This window comes from Rhopalosiphum padi, chromosome 3 (assembly GCF_020882245.1).
Source record: "Rhopalosiphum padi isolate XX-2018 chromosome 3, ASM2088224v1, whole genome shotgun sequence".
NCBI lineage: Eukaryota > Metazoa > Arthropoda > Insecta > Hemiptera > Aphididae > Rhopalosiphum > Rhopalosiphum padi.
The window spans coordinates 11117376-11139070 of record NC_083599.1 but is presented as its reverse complement, the minus strand read 5'-3'; the positions used below and the strand labels follow the sequence as shown (position 1 = coordinate 11139070).

General features: G+C 26.5%; 1 protein-coding gene across 1 annotated transcript; it reads right to left on the bottom strand.

Moving 5' to 3' along the window:
- Positions 1-721: 721 nt before the first annotated feature.
- LOC132927764 (DNA polymerase alpha subunit B) lies at positions 722-20823 on the bottom strand. The gene is made up of 11 exons (XM_060992355.1): positions 20677-20823; positions 20386-20475; positions 16056-16221; positions 15777-15855; positions 5906-5985; positions 3598-3847; positions 2685-2922; positions 2327-2558; positions 2021-2254; positions 1219-1396; positions 722-1114 (listed from the first exon to the last, which is right to left on the bottom strand). Exons 2-11 carry the CDS (start codon positions 20456-20458, stop codon positions 953-955), a joined length of 1692 nt encoding a protein of 563 aa, XP_060848338.1. The 5' UTR covers positions 20459-20475; positions 20677-20823; the 3' UTR covers positions 722-952.
- Positions 20824-21695: the final 872 nt, after the last annotated feature.

The window sequence follows — 21695 nt, the reverse complement described above, 5'->3', positions numbered from 1 at the left end:
ATTTATAAGAAGTATCTCATTATAGGTAGATAACACAAAGAATAAAACATTTTAATTTTAAAATAAGTAAGAAATTATATCAAAGTAGCAGAAAGTGAATGATTGAAAATTCCAGAATTTGGCTGTGATGATATAACACATGGCTTACATGGTAATAACACATAATTATAATCATTTTATCATACTAAAAAAATATTCAAGCACATGATTTGTAAATATTACACTAATTACTTCTCCTTTTACTTAAACAATGTACATATTTTATTTCCCTAAATTCTTAGGCATAACTAGATTTCATCCGCACTGGCAGCCTAGCTAATTACTGGTGCCACCTTAATGAATCAAAAAATGCCCAATTCCTCTCTTAAATTGCTATAGGGTTTTTTTCTGAAAAAGTTGTTAACTACTAGATTTAAAACTCGGTTGATTAGCATCTTTTAAAAATTGCAGCGGCAGCCCAGCTACCCTAGGCTACCACCGTGGACACACCTATGCCTTAATTATATGATCTGTTCTTGAAATAAATATAGATATATATTTTTTTAATTCTCAATTTATAAATTTAAAATATTTAAAACCCACACAACATTAAATAAGTTTAAAATTATAAAATCGATGATTATTGAAGCTCTAGCATACTATTAAATATTTGTTTAGTCAAGTTGATATAAATAAGTTTAACATTTTTAATACTAGATACTTATAATAAAGGTGTTGATCATTAAAAAATAATTATTTTTTATTGTAATCCATTATTTTCTTTACATTTTTATTTTAAATATTATTTTCAGCATTTAATTTGGATTGTATAAAGCACTTCAGTGTAACCAGGCAGAACCTTCTATTATCTAATTCACATTTTAAAATGTATTTTATTATGGTTATTAATAAAAAAAAGAAAATTGTTTACAAAAAAATTAAGTATAAATATAATTAATAAACTGCTTATTTATTAAATATGAACAATTTCAGCTGAAATATTGGTCTGAGTTGACCAAATACCATCTTTTGGAGAAGCTATTTTAATATGGCCATATGTTCCTGGTACTACTTGTTTTTGGGAGTTATGTTTGACTAACTGTCCAATGTTAATAACCATACAACCATCAACTACCTGAAATATACAGTGATTTAGTCAAAAATGATTAGACATATTATTACTTTTAAATTACAAGAATAAAAAAATTAATTTAATATGTATTTAACATAAATTATTACTCTTATAAATGTCCGGAGTTGTGAAGATGTCAATATAATATGTGGAGTGTTTTGTTGCAACGTACAATGTTCCAACCACAATAGATGGTCCACAGCGACATTAGGGTTAGCAATGTATGACGGGTGTAAACATCGTTGCCATATAATTTGTCTTGCTAGTTTAGTAAACATTTCTTCTCTGACAAAAAAAAAAACCATTAGAACACTCAAAGCTTAACTAGAATGAGTTTATCAGTGTTGGAACAAAAAATTTAAAATACAAATTAATAAAATATAAACATATTGGAAAAATTAAAAAGCATTATATAATTTTAAGCTTTTTAAAATTTAATTTAAAAAATATTGGGTTGTTAACCACGTGCGTGAAGTTGGCTCGTGTTAACCTTTTAAATATCAAGATATATTATAAACTACTGTTAAAATTAAAATATATTAAAATGTATAAGAATATTTGAAAATAATTAATAAACTAAATGGAAACTTTAATTATTATTTATTATTATTAGAGACATGTTGCTAATTTAGAAAATTAAGTTGAGATATAAACAAAAAATTTCATAAATTAAAATTATATTTTATTTATTTATCAGCTATTTTTTTCATTTAGAATCAGGTATAAAAGAACAAAAAAAAACTGATTTTATATTTATAACTGCTATTATCTTAAAAATAAATTGTGTTTGATGTTTTTCTAATTTAAAAATGTTTGTTATACACAAACACAAGACAAGTGTTTATAATAGTTCATAAATTCCAACTCTGATTTAGGAGTGCTAAATATATAAATGCTCATGAAACTAACTTAGTTTGGTTGATTGCTGAAACGTGTAGACCCATAAGAGAATCGCTTGAATTACCGGCAAATATTATGTCATTGACAGAAAACACACTTGGATCAGATAACATGTAAACATTGTTAGGAAACATAGTTGGCAAGACCGACTCAGTATTTGGAGGCGTTGGGTAGAAAGAATAATTTTCAGAATCTTTCCATGAACTTAACATCAACACTTTTAGGTTTTGAGTTCCAGGATTGCTAAAATTGGATAAAAACACATTATAATAAATTTACTAATTTTATCGCTGTACACAAATATAAGTAACAGACTTAAACAATGGTTTCAGAGTAGCTTCTAACACTTCGTCATAACATTGTTGAATGTCTTCTGATGTCCTTTTGTTTAACTGCATTCCAAAATCTCCATCAAATATTGGGCCTAGCAATATCAGCAACTGTACATCCACATCGACTGATTTTTGTATCAGGGATTTCAATAACTTTCCGTGTGGAGACAATTCAGTAAAAAAAGGTCCCGCGGCGGCCATTAAGTGCAAGTTACCTGCACAAAATATTTCACGTCACAAAATATCTTTATATATTTTAAAACGGGTTTTAACTAGAAGTCTAATTATTCTAAACACTATGGCAAATGCATTTTGCCAGGAAAATATACTATAACAACAACCTTTTAAAAAACTTGGTAATTTGTTTGACAATGGCAGCGAAGCATCCGTATAAAATCGTTTGACTTTGAAAACTTTAGTATTAGGATTGGTCCCGGTAACGACTAAAATCTGGTTCACAAATAATGATTTTATAGGTTGTTCGGCTTCGGACATATCTAGTTTTATAAAACCGTGCAAAGAATCGAGAAACAATTCTTTTTTTATTAACCGCAGACTGCCAGAAATGGTTATTTCTGTCTGAAATATAAAATAATATATATTAACTATTGTTTATTATAATATTACACTGTATACTGACATTATTGACTATTGTTGAAGATAATTATATTAATCCGCTTTAGTAAGCATTATCATTATTCATTAATCATTAGTAATTCATACACATACATAGTTTTTTTCCAATAAGGGAAATGCTATTTGTATAATACTTTACAAGAATCCTTATACTAATTGTTTCATCAGAGCGAGGGACGGCATAAGACAACTTATTATTACTTAATTATTATTTGGTACTGCCATTAAAATTAAATTAAATTTTAAATTGGAATTCAATGTAAATTAACATAAATTACAATACATTTTTAATTTCATATTCTGAATCAAAATTTACTTTCAAGTTATAACTTATAAGTAACTTCAGAATTAGATATATGCATCAAACTATTCAGAAACATATTCTGATTAGGAATATAAAATGTATAATATAAATGTATGATATCACTCGTAAAGTAAAAAGGGAAAAATTATAATACTATAATAAAATTATATATATATTTTTAAATTTTCTTTAATATTTTATCAAATTATATAAAAAAATATTTTCAAGATATAATCAATGATTACTGTTAAAATAAACACCCAGTACGCATAGGTATAGTATAAAAAATAATGCACGAAGTAGTATGTACTTACATTGTTTCCACAGTATAATCCAGACAAAGATGTAACAGGTTTTAGGTCATTCTTTTGGACGATATCATTCACTAACTCCTGGACATGTTCATCAAATTTTTGATAATTTACATGACCGAATACGAAGTTCTCCCATAAGTGTTGTTTCGTTAAGCACAATTTTTCCACGCAAACCGGCGGATCATTTTTGTTAACATTTTCTAATCCAAAATTGCACGTGACATCTCCAGTAGTAGAAAATTCATTTTCTCTAAATTATAATAGCAATATTAATGGTTTTACATTAATAAATCTATATTTATTTTGATTTTGTTTATTGAATCGGTATTACCTATTGATTTTGTATTAAGTTGGGAATTAGGAGTTCTCATTAATCATAAAGTTATCAGTTATCAATAAGTATACCATAAATATGACGTCATAAAGCAATTGTCTATATATTATATATTATATCATATTGGTAAAGTAGAAAAGAAACTTCTTGCAATATGTACAGCTGTTTATACTACCTAGAAGTTTTGTTTTAAACTTACCGGCAAGTTAACAATAAGGAATATGTTCAATATGTTTATCAATAAAATGCCCTTCGTGAAAATACATCAAAAGTTCAGAGCAGTAGTAATACGCAATTATAATGACACATTTTATAATATCTAATACAATTAATACATAACAATATTATGTGGGTACGGGTTAAGTAAATGAACACTTGTACCTATATATAGCGTACAAGTACATCATGAACATCGTCAGAGGACAGATGAAACATGATATACAAATCAGCTATAACAACTTGTCATTTAGAGGTCTAATGCCAGGTACTTGTATATTAATCAATAAATATTAGGTCATATAAAGCAATTATTATAAAGTAAAAATTATAAATCAAATTCAGGTAAAAAACTATATTAAAAAGTGAAATTTGAATAAAATTTTAAACTTTGGCAAATGACAATAACTTTAAAATATTGATCTATCAAAACATTTGTAAATGTTCGTGATTATGACGAATTCTATCAAAATTTAAACTTCTAACACCCATAAAAAATGCACAAGAAATCTTGCATTATACCTAAAAAAAACAAATATAATACCTCATACGTATTAGAATATATTATATACACTGTATATTATACAAGCATCTATCATGCTCAAACCAATTTTATCCTTTAGTAAAAAATGTAAAAAATTTCTGTTTTTAGAATGGAAACTACCTTTTTTTATTGTAAATTATTTAGTGGATACATTTTTAAAAATCCAATGTAATTATCTACCTAGTTTTTCAGTTATTGAAATTTTTATACCAAGGAAAATAGTCTTTAAAAATGATTTTATAAAAATATAAAAATATAAAATACGTCATATTAGATCTAATATTTATTAAATTATAAATTTTGATATCATTATAGTTCCCTTATCTTTCAAACCCACTTTAATGGACCTATTAACCTTCATACACAAAGTTAAGTAACTCAAAAGCTACACGTTCGAATTTTTATTTAGTTTTACGTAAACATTTTTAGAAAAATTATTAATCAAATAATTTACTGTAAAAAAGAGTTATTTGAAAAGCAGAAGTTTTTATGTTTGCATATTTTAATACTCCTTAAATAGTACAACAAATATGAAAAAACGGTATTAAGTGGGTAAGTAAATTTCAAAATTTCAAAATTTCAAAAGTCAAATTTTGATTAACTGTATTATTGAAAACAGGAGACGAGCGGTGAATCATTTTGTGGATAAATAGTTCAAATGATTACGAAACTTTAAATTTCAAAAAATTAACTTATAACTTTTATAAAGAATCTGGTTAAACAATTTCAAATTCAAATAATGTACATAAAGTTGTTTTTCATTTTACAGATAGAAATCCAGACTTATAATCACAGCCATATATATATATATGCGCACATATTTACGGCAGCAAATATTTTGTGTAGCATTTGAATAAGTAATGGTTATTATTTACGCAACTAATTAACATAAATAGCAATATAATTATTAAAGCTTTAAGCACACTATGTCTCTAACCAAATTAAATTCTAAACTTGCAAATACGCATTTATTAAAATTATTATTAGTAGCAAGAGAGTTGTACTACTTTTACTTACATTTAATACAAATGTTGATACTTATACATATAGCCGACTAGGTTCACCTTCCAACTATACTGGCTATAGCCAATATATCGGACCAACGTAAAAAATGTATTATTTAAATAAAATAAAATAATAAAAGCAAAGTACTTAAACTATCAATAATAATAAAAGACAATACTTAAATAAAATTATACTTATAGTATACATACTCTTTTATATCATCTTCATCAATAATGTCAGACACTTTGAATTCGTTTTCGATTTGTATAATATTAGTTCCATGTGTACTCTGAAACGTAACAAGCATATTTGTCAATTCAATATAGATGATGACTTTTAGAAAGTATAAATCATACATTATTATTTATTATTTAAAAACAAATACAAATATAAAACGAGTAAAAATTATAATATCATTCAATACCCATATTATTTAGAAAAGAATTCAATTTAGTAGGCAAATAAAGTCATTTGACTATGGCGTATTATAATACTGTAATTGTCATAAACATATTTTTTATGTATTATACCTAGATAAATCAGAGTATTAGACTGTCTCAAATCTATCAAAATATAAGTTGATTTAAAACGAATTAAAGTTTTTTACAAAACATAACTTACTAAATAATGTAGTTTCCAAATTATATAAAAAAAAAATTAATTGATTTTTTAGAATTACGACATTAAAGTTATGACAAAATTAAATTTAAAAGTGGTAAAAACTACACATTTTTAACATTTATTTTTACGCTGTATTTTATAATTAAACGCCCATGCAGTTTAAACATATTAAAAAATTGAATATGTTCAAAATATAGTATACATAAAATTTGTTTTAAAACTGAAGATAATTTTAATCCGTAGATCGTATACTGAATTCATTTATAGTGTTCACAAAATAGATCATTAAGATGTCGCATTTTATACTATGATTTTATTGGTTTTATTGAAACACATTTACCTACAGAGGTATGGTGTATCTATAGTATTTTTTGAAATTTCAGTTTTTCGTGCTAAACTATTTACGAGTATTCTTAATTTATTCAGTAATAATAAAAGCTATAACATAACACATCTAAAAAATAAATAAAAAAAACCAATCAGATTATTTTTGATTATATGCACGCGATACAAATCTCGTTCAAAAGGCACAAGTTCAATAAACTCATAAATTATAGTTTTAAAATCCTTGACAGTTTTGTTATTTTAAAAGTATAAGCTGTTTATAGACAAGAACATAAAATGCGAAAATGTACAATTGTATGATATGATCATCTCCACAATATTATTTGCTGCAGAGGGATAACAAGAGAAGAACACATCAAATTGTTGAGTTAAATCAAAACCAGTTGATTCAATGAATAGTTTTTTTTAATTATATCATAGGCGGTCGGATTGTGATAATTGGTTGAATTGATTCCATAAGAATAAATTATAACTCTTAACGAACGTGGCATGTATATCTCACAGTCACAACTGTTAAAAGTCGTTAACGAATGAATAAAAAATATTATTATTATTATTATTTAAAATGTCTTGTTGCGCAGTATTTATAAAATTTTATTAAATTATTGTATTTTTTACGCACTTTGTAAACACCAAATTAAGATGATGATAAAATTGAACATTCTTAAAACCTTCACAAGATATTAAAAATATACATCGTCGACCTTACGTACTGAAGTCTCAAATCAATTATAAATCATTAGATATTGTAGCCTATTATATTAAAAATATAAAACAGTAATGTTTTCAACTTTAATATACTTAAACAAAGAGTCTTTGTAAAAAAAGGTTCTTATAGTCAATTTCTGGTTACATAGACTAAATTATAATATTTTTAACACACATTAGCATATTATAGTTGTCATTATTTTTAGCATATTGTTCCATTTTATTATTGATTTTTATTAATATAATACTACCAAATAATAACAAAACTAGCAGTCCGCTAAAAGTCATCAAGATTTATCACTTTTAAGTATATACATTTGTATATTATGTATACGTATACGTACATAACTTAATAAGGATTTGAATATCAACATACACGCATTGAAAACTAACAGAACTTATACAAGTCATTATTAACTTATATATTCAAATATACCTCTAAACATTATAATATAATCTACATTTGAATATCAATAGGTTAATTTTAAATTTTAATTATTCCGTAGATAATCTAAATGATATTTTACCGAATAGTGAATATTAATCAATAATCACTATATAATTTACTACAAAGTTTTATTTAATTAATGTTTCATTTTTCATTATTATATTATAGTTAAGCTACAAAAACAATAACAAAAATACGATATTAATTTTTCTATATATAGGTTCCCATCAAAATATTTTAGACCTTATAGACCCTAGAAACAATGAGAAGTCCTATAAGGTATATAAAGTAATTTAGATACATTCTATAGTCCTTGCCCAAGTTAATTTCATTTATATTACAATTTTGTATACGTATAATTATTTAATTAAATATTTATTATTAATATTAAATTACTGTAGTTTTCTTTGTATGCCGAATCAAGTTTGTAATCTAGAGAATGCCGAATAAACTTAATAAATATGTATAATTTATTATTATATTCATACTACACACGATTTATGGATTAGGATTATGGCATCATAAACGTTTGCGTTCAATCAACTCACTCCAATTCTTTTTAGTTATTTGTGTATATTTAATTTAAACGACATAATAATATTAAGTATAATACAAGAGGTATAAAACAATAATAAATACATAAAACATTTTTTTATCATTTGTTATATTGAAAATATCAAATATAAAACATAATATTTGATAAAAATAATAATTCAAGAAAGATATCTTTATAGAGAATACATCATAACAATAAATTACAACAATAATAATTTATAAATAAGTTTTGAATTATTTTCCACAATCTACGTTATATTTTTATTTTACACATGCAACTGAAAAACGACACCGTACAAGACATAACGTATTACGTAATAAATATATATTATGTACAAAAATGTAGTTCTAAGAAATTTTCACTCACAAAAAATATACACATAATAATTGGAACGAAATACACAAGTATAATGTTAAAAATTATATATATATAACAAGGTGTATACCCAATTATTTTACAGTAAAGTGAGCGGAGTCACAACTGCAGAAAAATAACTAGATGCACGTAAGTTGTCATGAAACAGGTAAGCAGTTGATGAGTGTAGATCTAGTCACAGCTTTGAATATTCAGTGTCGACTAGAAAAACACCCACGGACCGTCTAACCATTGTACATTACGCATCGTTTACATCGCAGTCACACGATGGGCGGCGGCATGTATCCGTGAAAAACAAAAACCGTTTACGTCACACATACATTGTATTGTCATTAATCATTATACTTACACACTACAAAAAAAAAATTGGTATTACAAAAGACTAGGTTCTTGCGAAAACGACATCTTTACATACACCCGGCTTAACGTATCGGTAGAGAAAGGCGTGCAACATAAATACAAAACGAAACAAAAAATGGTAATCACGTAAGCAACAAGTACAACGATCGTAGGTAATAACATTTCTACACGTGTTAATGTAATAATAATACTATCATTAAGTTAATAGTTACACGCGAGTCGTAACGGTTATAATAACGCGACGAAACTACGGAAAACACGCACACGGCAAAGGTATCTGTTGAAATGAAAAAATATTGTTTTATTAAATCAATAATTGAACCGGGAGCAAAAAGATTAAAAACAAAACGACATCATAATCGTCTATTTGGGTTTCGATCGTGACACGACGATGTTATATCGAAATGCAGTGGAACTACATCGAGAACGAGACCGGACGACGGAAAAAAATCGTGAATCGGATTTGAAAAAAATTATAATATATCGTACGCGAAAAGAGAGCGGCGGCCGAGAGTTCTCGCTCGTTACGTGCGTGAGATACTGCGACGACGTGCGCGCGTCGCGTACTGCGGGCGAACGAGTGCCGGACGCCGGTGTGGAAAGAGTCATTACGTGTGTGCGTCGTACGAATTAAATAACAACAAACAACGTTCTACTTTCCCTCCACAAACGACGACAATTATTACTATAATAATAATTATTATTACCGACTGGCGTGTGTGGCGAACGGGTAGGAGAGCCGGCGGAACGGCAATTGATTGCGGCGGCGACGATTACGAAACGTACGGGCCACAAAAAGGGGAAATCGTTATAGCTCGTCCTATAAGGGGAAACGCTGCGACGGCAGCAGCGTCGTCGTCGTCGTAGCGTTTTCGAAAAATTAACGAAATATCGTTTAGCCCGCTGGAGCGGATACGAGCCGGGAAAAAAGAGAAAAATATGTATTGTGCGTTTACCGTTAGTAGAGACGTGCGGCGATCCAGAAACAGCGGCGCGGACGACGAGGCGGACTTGATACCGACGGGAAAATGAACCGCAGAGACGCAGACGCCAAACGGCCAACCGGCAAACCGGCGGCGACGGAGGGAACCGACATTCGACGCCGCCACTGGAAGGAGTAGTTACACTCGCGCGCGCGCGCACACACTCGGCCGAGCGGGATAAAACACAACCGACTCTCCGCGGCGTTTTGGCCTTGAACGATACATACACAAAAACACACACACACACACACACGCATACACATGAGTGCGCGCGCGCGCGCAAAGACGACAACACACACGGTAGAAAGGTAGAGAAGAAAAAAAACCGACCGACCAATCGGGTGACAAGGAGGGGACCGCCGCGCAAATGCCGTCAGGTAGGATGTGGCAGCGGCGGCAACCGGTGGATTCCAGTCGGCTTTCCAGCATAATAATAATAATAATATAATACATTATTGTAAGCGCGCGCGCGCACACACACACACACACACACACGTCACAAACACTACAGAGTTCCCCATTCCACGCACACGTTATAGTACACCCGAATCAAATATCCAAGTACCACAAAGTATAATATTATACTACAACTGTTATTATTTGGCTAATTATCCGGTCGAACTCGGTGGCGCGACTAGCGGGAAGTCGGGAAAGTTGGGTATGTGAATCTTTCGAGAGCGCCGAGGTACACAACACTACATGGTAAAACAAAATGGTAGAAACCGAAATGAATAAAAAATTGAAGATTATAAAATTACTTCAATTTATTACCATCTAGTAACCTAAGAGATGTGTTGTTTACACGTAAATACGATGCATGACGATAAATATACAAAATTACGTATTTCAAAAATATAAGTTGATTTTCTTTGATACTTTCAATTGTATATTTTTGTTTATTTAAAAAACAGCCAAGTAAACAAATAGCCGTAAGTATTTAGGTAGAATATAGGTTTAGTAAGAAATCTGTTACTTTTTGAATTTTTAGTTCATTTACATTTAATAATATTTTGTGTAAATAAATGAAATACCACTGAATCTAACTAAATGGTTAGTGAAATAAACTACACCAAGGAAAAAAAATAGAACATGCACTCACATGTCCTATATACTACTTCTATTATGATTTTGAGCAGAACTATAAAATTTGAATTTAAAGGTAAGGGACACAATAGACATAGTTGTGCCACACCACTGCCAGTGAATTCTGACCAGGATGATGATCACCCTGCGCACCGGAGCGTTTCTTTTCACGGCCCGTTATTTTATCGTCAACATCGCCATCATTATTATTATTCCGACGCACGAACGAACACCGCGCACACCGTTCACCGCGCTTTTGTGTTACGTATACCGCCACCACCGGGCCCAAACACCCGTCTTTTTATATTCGTATTTCCGAACACGATTCAAAATTGTATACAACAAAATATCGTACCGGTGTGGCGATGTGTTATATTATACGAGGACGATACACGCGGCGAATACGCGCGCACGCACTCGAATGCCGATATAGATAATAATAATTTAACCTTCGATCGATTTCGGTTTCTCAGATTTCACTCAGACAAGACAACCACCAGCACCACTTGTTGGCGGTGGTTACGGCCCGCTGAGCCGGGTGACGTTTTTCTCGTACCGGTATCTCCACGCGCGTAGTCAAAAATAATACGATACGATTACTGACATACTGTACACTGTACAGTGTACACTATACACAGTTTTATTTAGAGCGCGACTTTCATTAGAATTCCAAACGTTAAAAAACCAATAATATTTGTATATAACTTATTGTTTTGTTAATTAAATGTGCACCAACGAATTCTGAACATACGGATCTAAGCTCTATTATGTCTTTGTAATCGCGAGACAAAAATCACATTCATCTATTGATTTATTATACGTAAAAATAAGCAACATGACATCAGTACTCAATTTTCGTAATACGGAGAAATTAATTAATGAAAAGCCATAAAATACAATCAGTTGTCACCAACCATTTGAATAATTTTGCAATTTACATACCTATCTTGTATTATTATAGAAATAAATTGGATATACCACTAGATACACCACAACTCCAAGAAAGAACATTTGTATCTTCTTGAAGGCTTTTTTTCTTAAAGAACTTAAAATGTATACATTTTAAATTTTATATTCAAAAAATTGCTTGGTAAATAAATATTATAGAAGTTGTTATAAGTTCAAGTTTTAATAAAATAAAATAAATTGTATATTTTGATCACAATAATTTGAGATTCTTTTACTAGTGGAAGAAGACCAGAATAATTGTTTTAGGGTTTACATTTTACCAGTGAAATATAGACATGCCTAAAGCTTACATTATAATATAATCGAATCTTCAAGTAAAAATGTATTAAAAATAAATAACACAATAACATTTATACTAGCTACAATAATAATATATATATGTTTTGGGAAAAAGATTATTATGAATATCAATAATCTGAATAAAAAAACACTAACATTAATACTTTGAAAAAATGATAAACTTATAATAATTTAATCAGAAAATCGAATTTAAAAGATCTAAAACAAACCGAAAATAATTAATTTAATGCTAACATTTCTCGGAGTATCCTGTTTTTATCCTAAGGGCACGTGCCCAAGGCGCCTAACTCATTGGATTCCCCAACCAACGGAGGCTCTAAAAAATATCGTTTATATCTTTGCGTTGTAACATATTGGCGACTGAACTAAATAATAAATATTTGACCGTCAAGCTTAAATAATAAATTATGATTTTTTTTTTTTTTTTTTTACTTTTATTTGAATTATACAATCTATACAGTATTTAGCATAATAAGCATAATAGAGAACAGAAATAGAAATAAAATGAACAGAGGGACTTGAGTGGAGATGCCGCCCACCGACGACACTCCGGCAAGTTATGATTTAAAAATAATATTAAATAATATTTAGCTTAAAATTGAAATGCTATAACTACGATGATTACTTCTTTAGCGATAAAATTGATTAACAAATTATCAACGTACAGTGACAGGCGGTTACAAGGTTATTTATTATTATATTTCCCGTATTTCCGTAATAAAATAATATCGCTGATATGTTTTAAACAAAGAGGTATGTCTAAAAATATAATTTAGAAACCCAAATGTTTGTTCTAATTTGGAAATCAGTAAAACCTTTAAAGTCGATGTAAGTTAAATTTAATATGTATTTGTATTTTGTACATAACTATTTGTGAAAATAAAATAATTTTACGAATAACTTATAATCTATACATTGTTTAAAGAAAAATAGTTTAATAAATCAAATATATATAAATTACTACGACTTTAATGGACTACGTAATATGTAATAATAATTTTATAACAGATTTTAATAAAAATTGAATAGAGAAATATTCATTACTTATTTAATTTGTAATTACGAAATGACTTAATTTTTTTTTATTATTAATATTTTTATTTTCTTAATATGTTAAATATTTGAATTAAAAAAAAAATAAAGTAATCAAACAAAAGTACATTTTGATGTTTTCATTGGCATTTTTTTTTTGCTCACCAAAATTTTAAACACTTAAAATTACTCGTCCAAATTTTGATTATTCTGCATCTAAATATTCCGAAAATATTTTGCTCCAGGTTATAAAATTAAAAATGTAAGTCATTATTCAAAAAAGTAAAACCTTAAAAAATATTAAAAAATATTTTTTTTTTTAATTTTGTTTTACTTGTAAATTATATAAAAAATAATATTTTTAAAAATTTTAATAGTTTTTTAAATAGTAAGTGATTCATGATAAAAGGTGATTAATCACCTTGCATATTGTTAAAAGAACAAAATGTATTACATTGGTGAAATTTGAATATAAGAAATTTGAAAAACATTCAAAAATTCAAAAAATTATAAAGAATTATGCATAAATAATTTAAAACCAAAACAAAAAAATTAAAATTTCACAAATATTAAGTTATAGTAGAGAAAGAGGAATGAATAAAGTAAAATATCTAATATAAGTCAATGTACTTCATTTTTTTTTATGAAATATAGAGTATAAATTAATAATTTACACTTATTTTAATGTAGTTTTATTATTTTCTATCAACAGTATACCAGTGAATAACATAGTTAAATTAAGCAGAATCAGTGGTAAATTACAATACACTAAATAATATTATTATTGCTTTTGTTATTGTATTATTAATTAAATTTTGTTATTAAGTTAAAAATAGAAACAATCAAACATGGATTAATATATTATTTAAGTTCTTATTAGCAATATATTTTTACTATAAACATAAATATATAAGAAATTATAAATTTATTGAATAATAAATGATATAGTATTTAAACTCTGTAATAGGAACATAATTTCCTTTCAAATTTTTTCCTTGTACTTTATAAATATTAGAAATAAACATATCACTTTTATGTTGTATATTAGGTACTACAGAGAACTTAACTTTACATCAGTGATGAAAAAAAAATTTAATATTACACAATTATCATGAAATAAAAACTTTCAATACTGTACTTTATATAATAATTTAAATTTAAATTTGTTATAAATTTGACAAATGGCTAAATATTCCAATGATAATGAAAGGTTATTGGTTATTACTTTTTTCGTTAAATAACAAAAAAATTCCTTCAACATCTATTGTATTTTTGTGTTGTTTAATGTTTTAAAATTAAATTTTACAATATTTTCAGACAATCATTTACAGATTAATTAAAAAATTGAAAGAAAAAAAATTAAGATATATCATAATACTCACAAATAATACATATTTAAGCTGGGCATTAGTACTTAAAGACCAGCATTATTGATGTCCATGAGGAGTTTTATTAATATTATATGACAAAAAAATTCTACTTATTTGTTAAATCATATTTTATGATAACAACTACAATATTATATACCTACTTTAAAATTTACCAAACTAACTAAATATTATTGATTCATACAATTGTAGATTAAAGCATTTAAAAAATATACTGTTGCTGAAAAATATCAACAATCTACCCCTGTTAGTACTTACACGGTAAATATAAAATAAATGTTTGTTCTATATAATATGTATCTACTTATCGGCATTTTAATTTGATGTATAAAACAATAACATTGCTTTTTTATACTCATTAGATTAGTAAGTTCTAAGCATAAAAGTAACATGATATATGGTAAACAGTTAATATGTGTTTTTTCATTTTTAACATTTAATTTTATTTAAAAACAATAAAAACTCAGTGAATATATGTATATAATTTTTTGTAGCAATATCATGTTATTTAGTATTTAGTGATGTTCAAGATGAAGTACTTTAATTGAATATTTTTAATTTTAAAACAAAATAAAGATAATGATTTAAATTAAATACATTATTTTATATATAATGACTAGATAAATATAATAACTACTAAATATCTCTATATCTCTAATAAAATATTTCAAGTGCCACTATCAACATATTTAAAATGATAATGGTTCATTCCAAACAATGTCTCCAAGTCATTAATAATATACTAATTAATTTGCGATACGACTAAATAGTTGCATGTCAAGAGGTCAATAAAAATAAAAAATATTGCAATTATTCTATGCCTTCATTGACTAAGTATAAAAAAAAATTAAGAGTCCCATAGCCTGTTACCATGGCCAATCAATAAAGTTTAATAATAAATTAATTACTTACTTTCAATGATGATGGACTACCAACTGACTGTGTATGAGTTGCTGATTCATTTAAATTGGATTTATTTTCAATCAATTTCCTGTAAATAATAAATATATTATATTGTTGGCACTTAATATTTATAACATAAGGCAAAAAAAATGTATGTTTTCAATTTAAGATAGAATAGAAAAACCTTTGATCTATACGTATAAAATAAATTTAAAAAATATACATATTTTGTCTACTAAGAATAACTAATTAACTTAAAACTACTATTATAGTACATTAATAAATTACTTGTCATTGGCTTTTAAATTGTCATCCTCCTTGATGGATTTAACTAATGTAGCAAGCCTTTCTTTGTTTAAATCATTTGAATCGATTTGAGATGATGCACAATACGCAATCCAAGATCCAACTAAATCTGATGCAGATATTTTATGTGTATGACATACAATGACACCTAAAAAATAACAAAAAGTATTAGGTTTAAACTTTTGTTAAGATATGACTTATAGTAAACTTTAAATATTATAAGTATACTATATAAAGTATAGACCACAATAATTTTATAATATTTTTGTTACACTTATATAAATAGGTACTTGGTTTTTTTTATTTTTTAATAACAAATTTATTCATTCTTTTTTTAATATCAATATTTTAAAGTTAATTAAAATATATTTATCAATTTGATAATTTAAGCTTTAGCGTGTGGTATCAGAGTAAGGTAATTCTTTTCCATTTAAATAACAATAATATTTTACATTTTACCAAGTGTTTATTATTAATTTATTATGAAAGAAATTATAAAACATTTTTTTTCTCTATATTGAAGTTTATTAGTTGTTATAATTAATTAGTTTTTAAATTTTGTATATTATAAAAATACATTTTTTTGTAATTGTTTAATCTGTCATCTATAATCTATATAGTCATGTCTTGTATCATGATTGGCATTATATTAATATTATGCTAACATTATCATTTTTTTGATCCTGCAAATTATTTAATGAACTTAGAATAATAAAACAAAAATAAAAATATTTATCTAATTATAACCATATATATTATATAATAGCAATTGTAATTCAAATTTTTATATCAAAAATTAAAAAAAATAAATTATAAAAATTAAATAAGTTAGACTTAATATAACCTAGCCGGGACTCGACCAGAATATTTTTAGAAACATAGTAAAATTTCAAATTTATATATAATATATTTAATTATAACAATATGTTCGTGGAGATCATGAAAATTGTATTTGTTGTAACAGTGAAATAAAGTTAAAAATATTTGTGTACCATTACATACATTTTATTGATTTATTCATCTAACAAATACATTGTGCACAAAAAATGTACTATGACTAATAACTAGACTACGGCCTATGGGAAATAAAAAAATTCATAATCCTTATTTAATTAAAATTATTACATAATTACACATTTGCTCATACATTACTAAGTTTATACATATATACATATATGCATTATTAGTTTTGTATTAATGTAATATGTAATTTTATTTTGAACTTTAAAAATATATGTCTAGAAATTAGCACATTAATATTGTGTGAGCATATAATTTTATTTTATTTATACTTACACATGTTACACAGTTTTTAATTTACAATTAGAGCATATGTTAATGTGTTAAAAAAAAAATTAGGGGCACTGTCCAAGTATTAAGGCACTAATTGTTCCAGACTTAAAAATATATTCATATTATATGACAATTAATAAATTAAATATAAATATTGTAAATACCAAAACAATGTATTACAAGGGTAAATATCTTACTATATTACTTTTTTTTTATTGATAATAAAATATTTAACACAGAATAGTAGGTTAATTTTTGAAGTTTTTATTAATTTTAATGAATAAAACATTATTGATATACACCTCTTACTCTCTTAATAACAGCAACTTTTTTTTTTTACTTTTACAGTTTTGTTACATCATATAATCATTTAATATATGTATTTTACAAATAATGAATAATGTAAGAAATGCTAATTCATAGAAACAAGAAACTAAAAAAAAAAAAAAAATGTATCATGATAAGTAGCCAATAAAATATTGTCAGCAGGAATCCTAACCATTTATTAGTTAGTATAATGTTGTTTTTTGTGTTGACTTTTATGAATAAAATAAAATGTTATTCTCTTACAAGCTTCCACAATCGTTTAACAAATAAAGTAGATAAATAAAAATTTAATTTAATAGCTATAAGTATTGTACCTGAGAAACATTTACAGTTACTAAATTTGTAAGTATAGAAATATAATATTAATAAATTATAATAGTTAGTTTGCACAATTAATATATTGCTATCAATGGTAAATTGAATAGAATGTCTAACATTATATTATAATTTATAATATCATCAATGGATCTATATATATACATATCAGTGGTTGGCAACTTTTTTGGACTCTCAGGTCATTCTTTAACCACAAGAGTTCGCAAACGAGATAAAATAAAAATTTTATATTCTTCAATTATTTACAATGAAAATAAAAATACTGTCAACAAATGAAATAATGAAATATATAAAAAAAATAGTTTTTCTAAAATTTGAAACGGGCTGTACACAATAGCGGTGCAGGCTGCCAACCACTGATGTGTATGATAAAAATTAAGATATAAAATCTAACTATATGTAATTAGGCTTAAGTACAATTTTAAAATTTAAACTTATGTCTAAGAACTATTATGTTATAATATCACCAACGCAATTTACTACCACACTAGAAATACTATGATTGTAAAATAAATATTTTTTAATTCTTAATAGCTACTTGCACTATATTTTTGCAATATCTATAGGTTTATGTTCTCAAGTCTAATCAATATGTACCAATGAAATTATGAATTGAACTTAATGTAATTTAAAAATCACATAATAATAATACAAAGGTTTTTTAAAGAAAATATGAAAAATCAAAAAAATCTTTACTTAGTCTTTAACAGTCGGAATTATTATACACCCTCACAATATGAAATTACAACTGCGATCAATTTCACCAAGATCATTATAATCTCATCAGTCATCATATTTTAATCGATGATATTGAATTGAGTCCATGCTACTTTTATGTGTTTGAATTGAGTCCAGCTTTTTATCTTAATATCTTTAAATTGAGTCCGTATGGATAAAATGTCATAACTACCTCTACACAGAAATATTCACTCAAAATTAAATGTTTTTTTTTCATTCGGGACATCCAAATATTTTTATTCTTGTGAACACTCTTCTGGAAATACAGTCTGATATATATATATGTTACGGGCAAAGTAAATAATTTGGGCGTTTTATACAATGCCCGGTCATTTTATACAATGCTCGGGCGTTGTATATAATGGCCTTCGTATATTGGGCAATGTATATAATATAATATTTAAAAGAAAAGTATTGCCAAAATATAATGAATACTATATATTTATACTATAATATTTTTTATTTATATTATTAGAAAATAAAATTTTATTTTTTATTTTTACATCACTTATTTTCGCAGGTACTGCATTTGTGGCATTTTGATGTGTATAGTCGCATAATTTTTCTTTGGAGTTATTCTTTCGGGTGACTACAAACATTTTACTTGTATTATTAAAATTTCAGATAAAATAATAAAATAAATTTATTATATATTTGCAGTTAACAATAATATGTACGATATTGGGACTAAGGAAGGTCATCTTTCGACTTTATACAGTAGGAACCAATTTGTGATTTGCAAAAAAAAATTTCTAGAAGTCGATAATGTGCCACAAACCAAAATTTCACTCCGTGAGACGGCACGGAAATGTTCTAATTTGGGTGGTCAGGGCTACGACCGATGTACATGTGTACAAAAATGTAAAACACGGAAGTGCAAGTGTAAAGCAGCTGAGCGGCTATGCACATCTAAATGCCACCAAAGCAGTACTTGTGAAAATAAGTGATATAAAAATAAAAAATAAAATTTTATTTTCTAATAACATAAATAAAAAATATTGTAGTATAAATATATAGTATTCATTATATTTTGGCAATACTTTTCTTTTAAATATTATATTATATATATTGCCCAATATACGAAGGCCATTTTATACAACGCCCGAGCATTGTATAAAATGACCGGGCATTGTATAAAACGCCCAAATTGTATACTTTGCCCGTAACATATATACATAATTAAGAAGCAAAGCAGAAAGACCATGTAAAGAAACATTAGAAAAAGAAAAATGTTTATGAGAGCAGACAAACAAATAAGCAAATTTGGAGATTTAACATTTTAAAATCTGTATCGTTTAAATTTTTACCAGCCACTATTTAATTATTAACATTATTATTAAAAACAATGTAAGCAATCAATATATATCAATAATGGCTGAAGGGACTCAACTTGAACCACCTAATAATATTGATCGGACTCAACTCCGATAACCCAAAAGTATTTGCGGGACTCAATTCAATATCAGCCATTTTAATATTTATACTATTTGTCATTTGGTCATAAATATGATGTAGACAATATACACTAACATATTTAAAAAAAAAAGACATTATGCCGAATGACAATTAACAACCCAAAGCAACGACATTAGATTTGTATTTTATTACTAATACTTACATTCATCAATGATGTCGTCGGATATGGACATTCCCATGTCTTCAAATTCGTTCACTAAAATCGGACGGTCCATGGCTCTGCCGATAGATCCTAGGAAAATCGTATAATGTAGACGATTATCTTGACATCAAGCTCAACATAATATTATTAAACCAAAGTGAATGTAAAAATTGAATAATTTGTTATCGTTTTCAAATCCAATTGTTGAAGATGTAATTCAAAGCAGAATTTTGTCGATTTTGCAAACGTTAATTCATCAATTACGTGTAGAATGAATAATTTAGTAAATACCGTTAAAAGTTTTAAACCAAAATAATTCTCTGAAGTTCCAAGCAAAATTACTTTATTCAACGACAATCTTAGAATATCGTTTATCTGAGAAACTAACGAAAAACGAACGTCGAACAGCCAATAGGGCATTTACGATTTACAATTCAAGCGAGCGTAATCACAACGAAAACAAAAATCGGCGGTATAACCTAGAAACCCATCGTTTACATAGGTAACGGTGGGAATGTGAACGAGGGAGTGAAGTTTTGTCGTGATTTCCGGTGCACAGACAATAAGTAAATTTGATAATAGTCCGAAAATATACCTTCGTAATCTGTAATATTTTATTTTTTTTTTATTAATAAACAGTCACTATAGTACTATACATTACAACATTTAATGAAACATTAGACAATAATAAAGTAACGATAGGTAACTTAATATGATAATTAAATAATATTATATAAATATAATACTAATAATGATTTAATATATTAAACAATAAACATGATTTGTCCAATACAATCATTACATTTTGGTGAACTATTAATAAATTAATATTTTAATATATATTTATTTATTTTTACACACTTAGTGTAAGACCATTAAACAAGTACAATTTTAAATTATTCATATTTTTTGTTAAAAAATTAAATTGAATATTTATTAAATAAACATTTTATATACAATAGATATACGTATTATATTATATTATGGTGAGCCAAATTAATGCCTATTGCCTAGAAATCTACAGAATAATTTTTTGAATGCATAAATTGGCACACCTTAAATGTACAATAAATTTTATAGGTAACATTTATCTCTACAGGCTGCACAGCCTACTTACATTGTAGGAAATAAATAATAATAAATCCTTACAATTAGGTATTTAACAATTATATTATATTTATTAATATAATTCTGTTCCTGCAAGACAAAGAGTGAATCAAGAGATTTTTATCCTGTTTCAATTTTTAGTAGATCTAGTTATAGTTTTTATACATCATTCTTATTTTTTTTATTTTATCTTGGAACTTAGA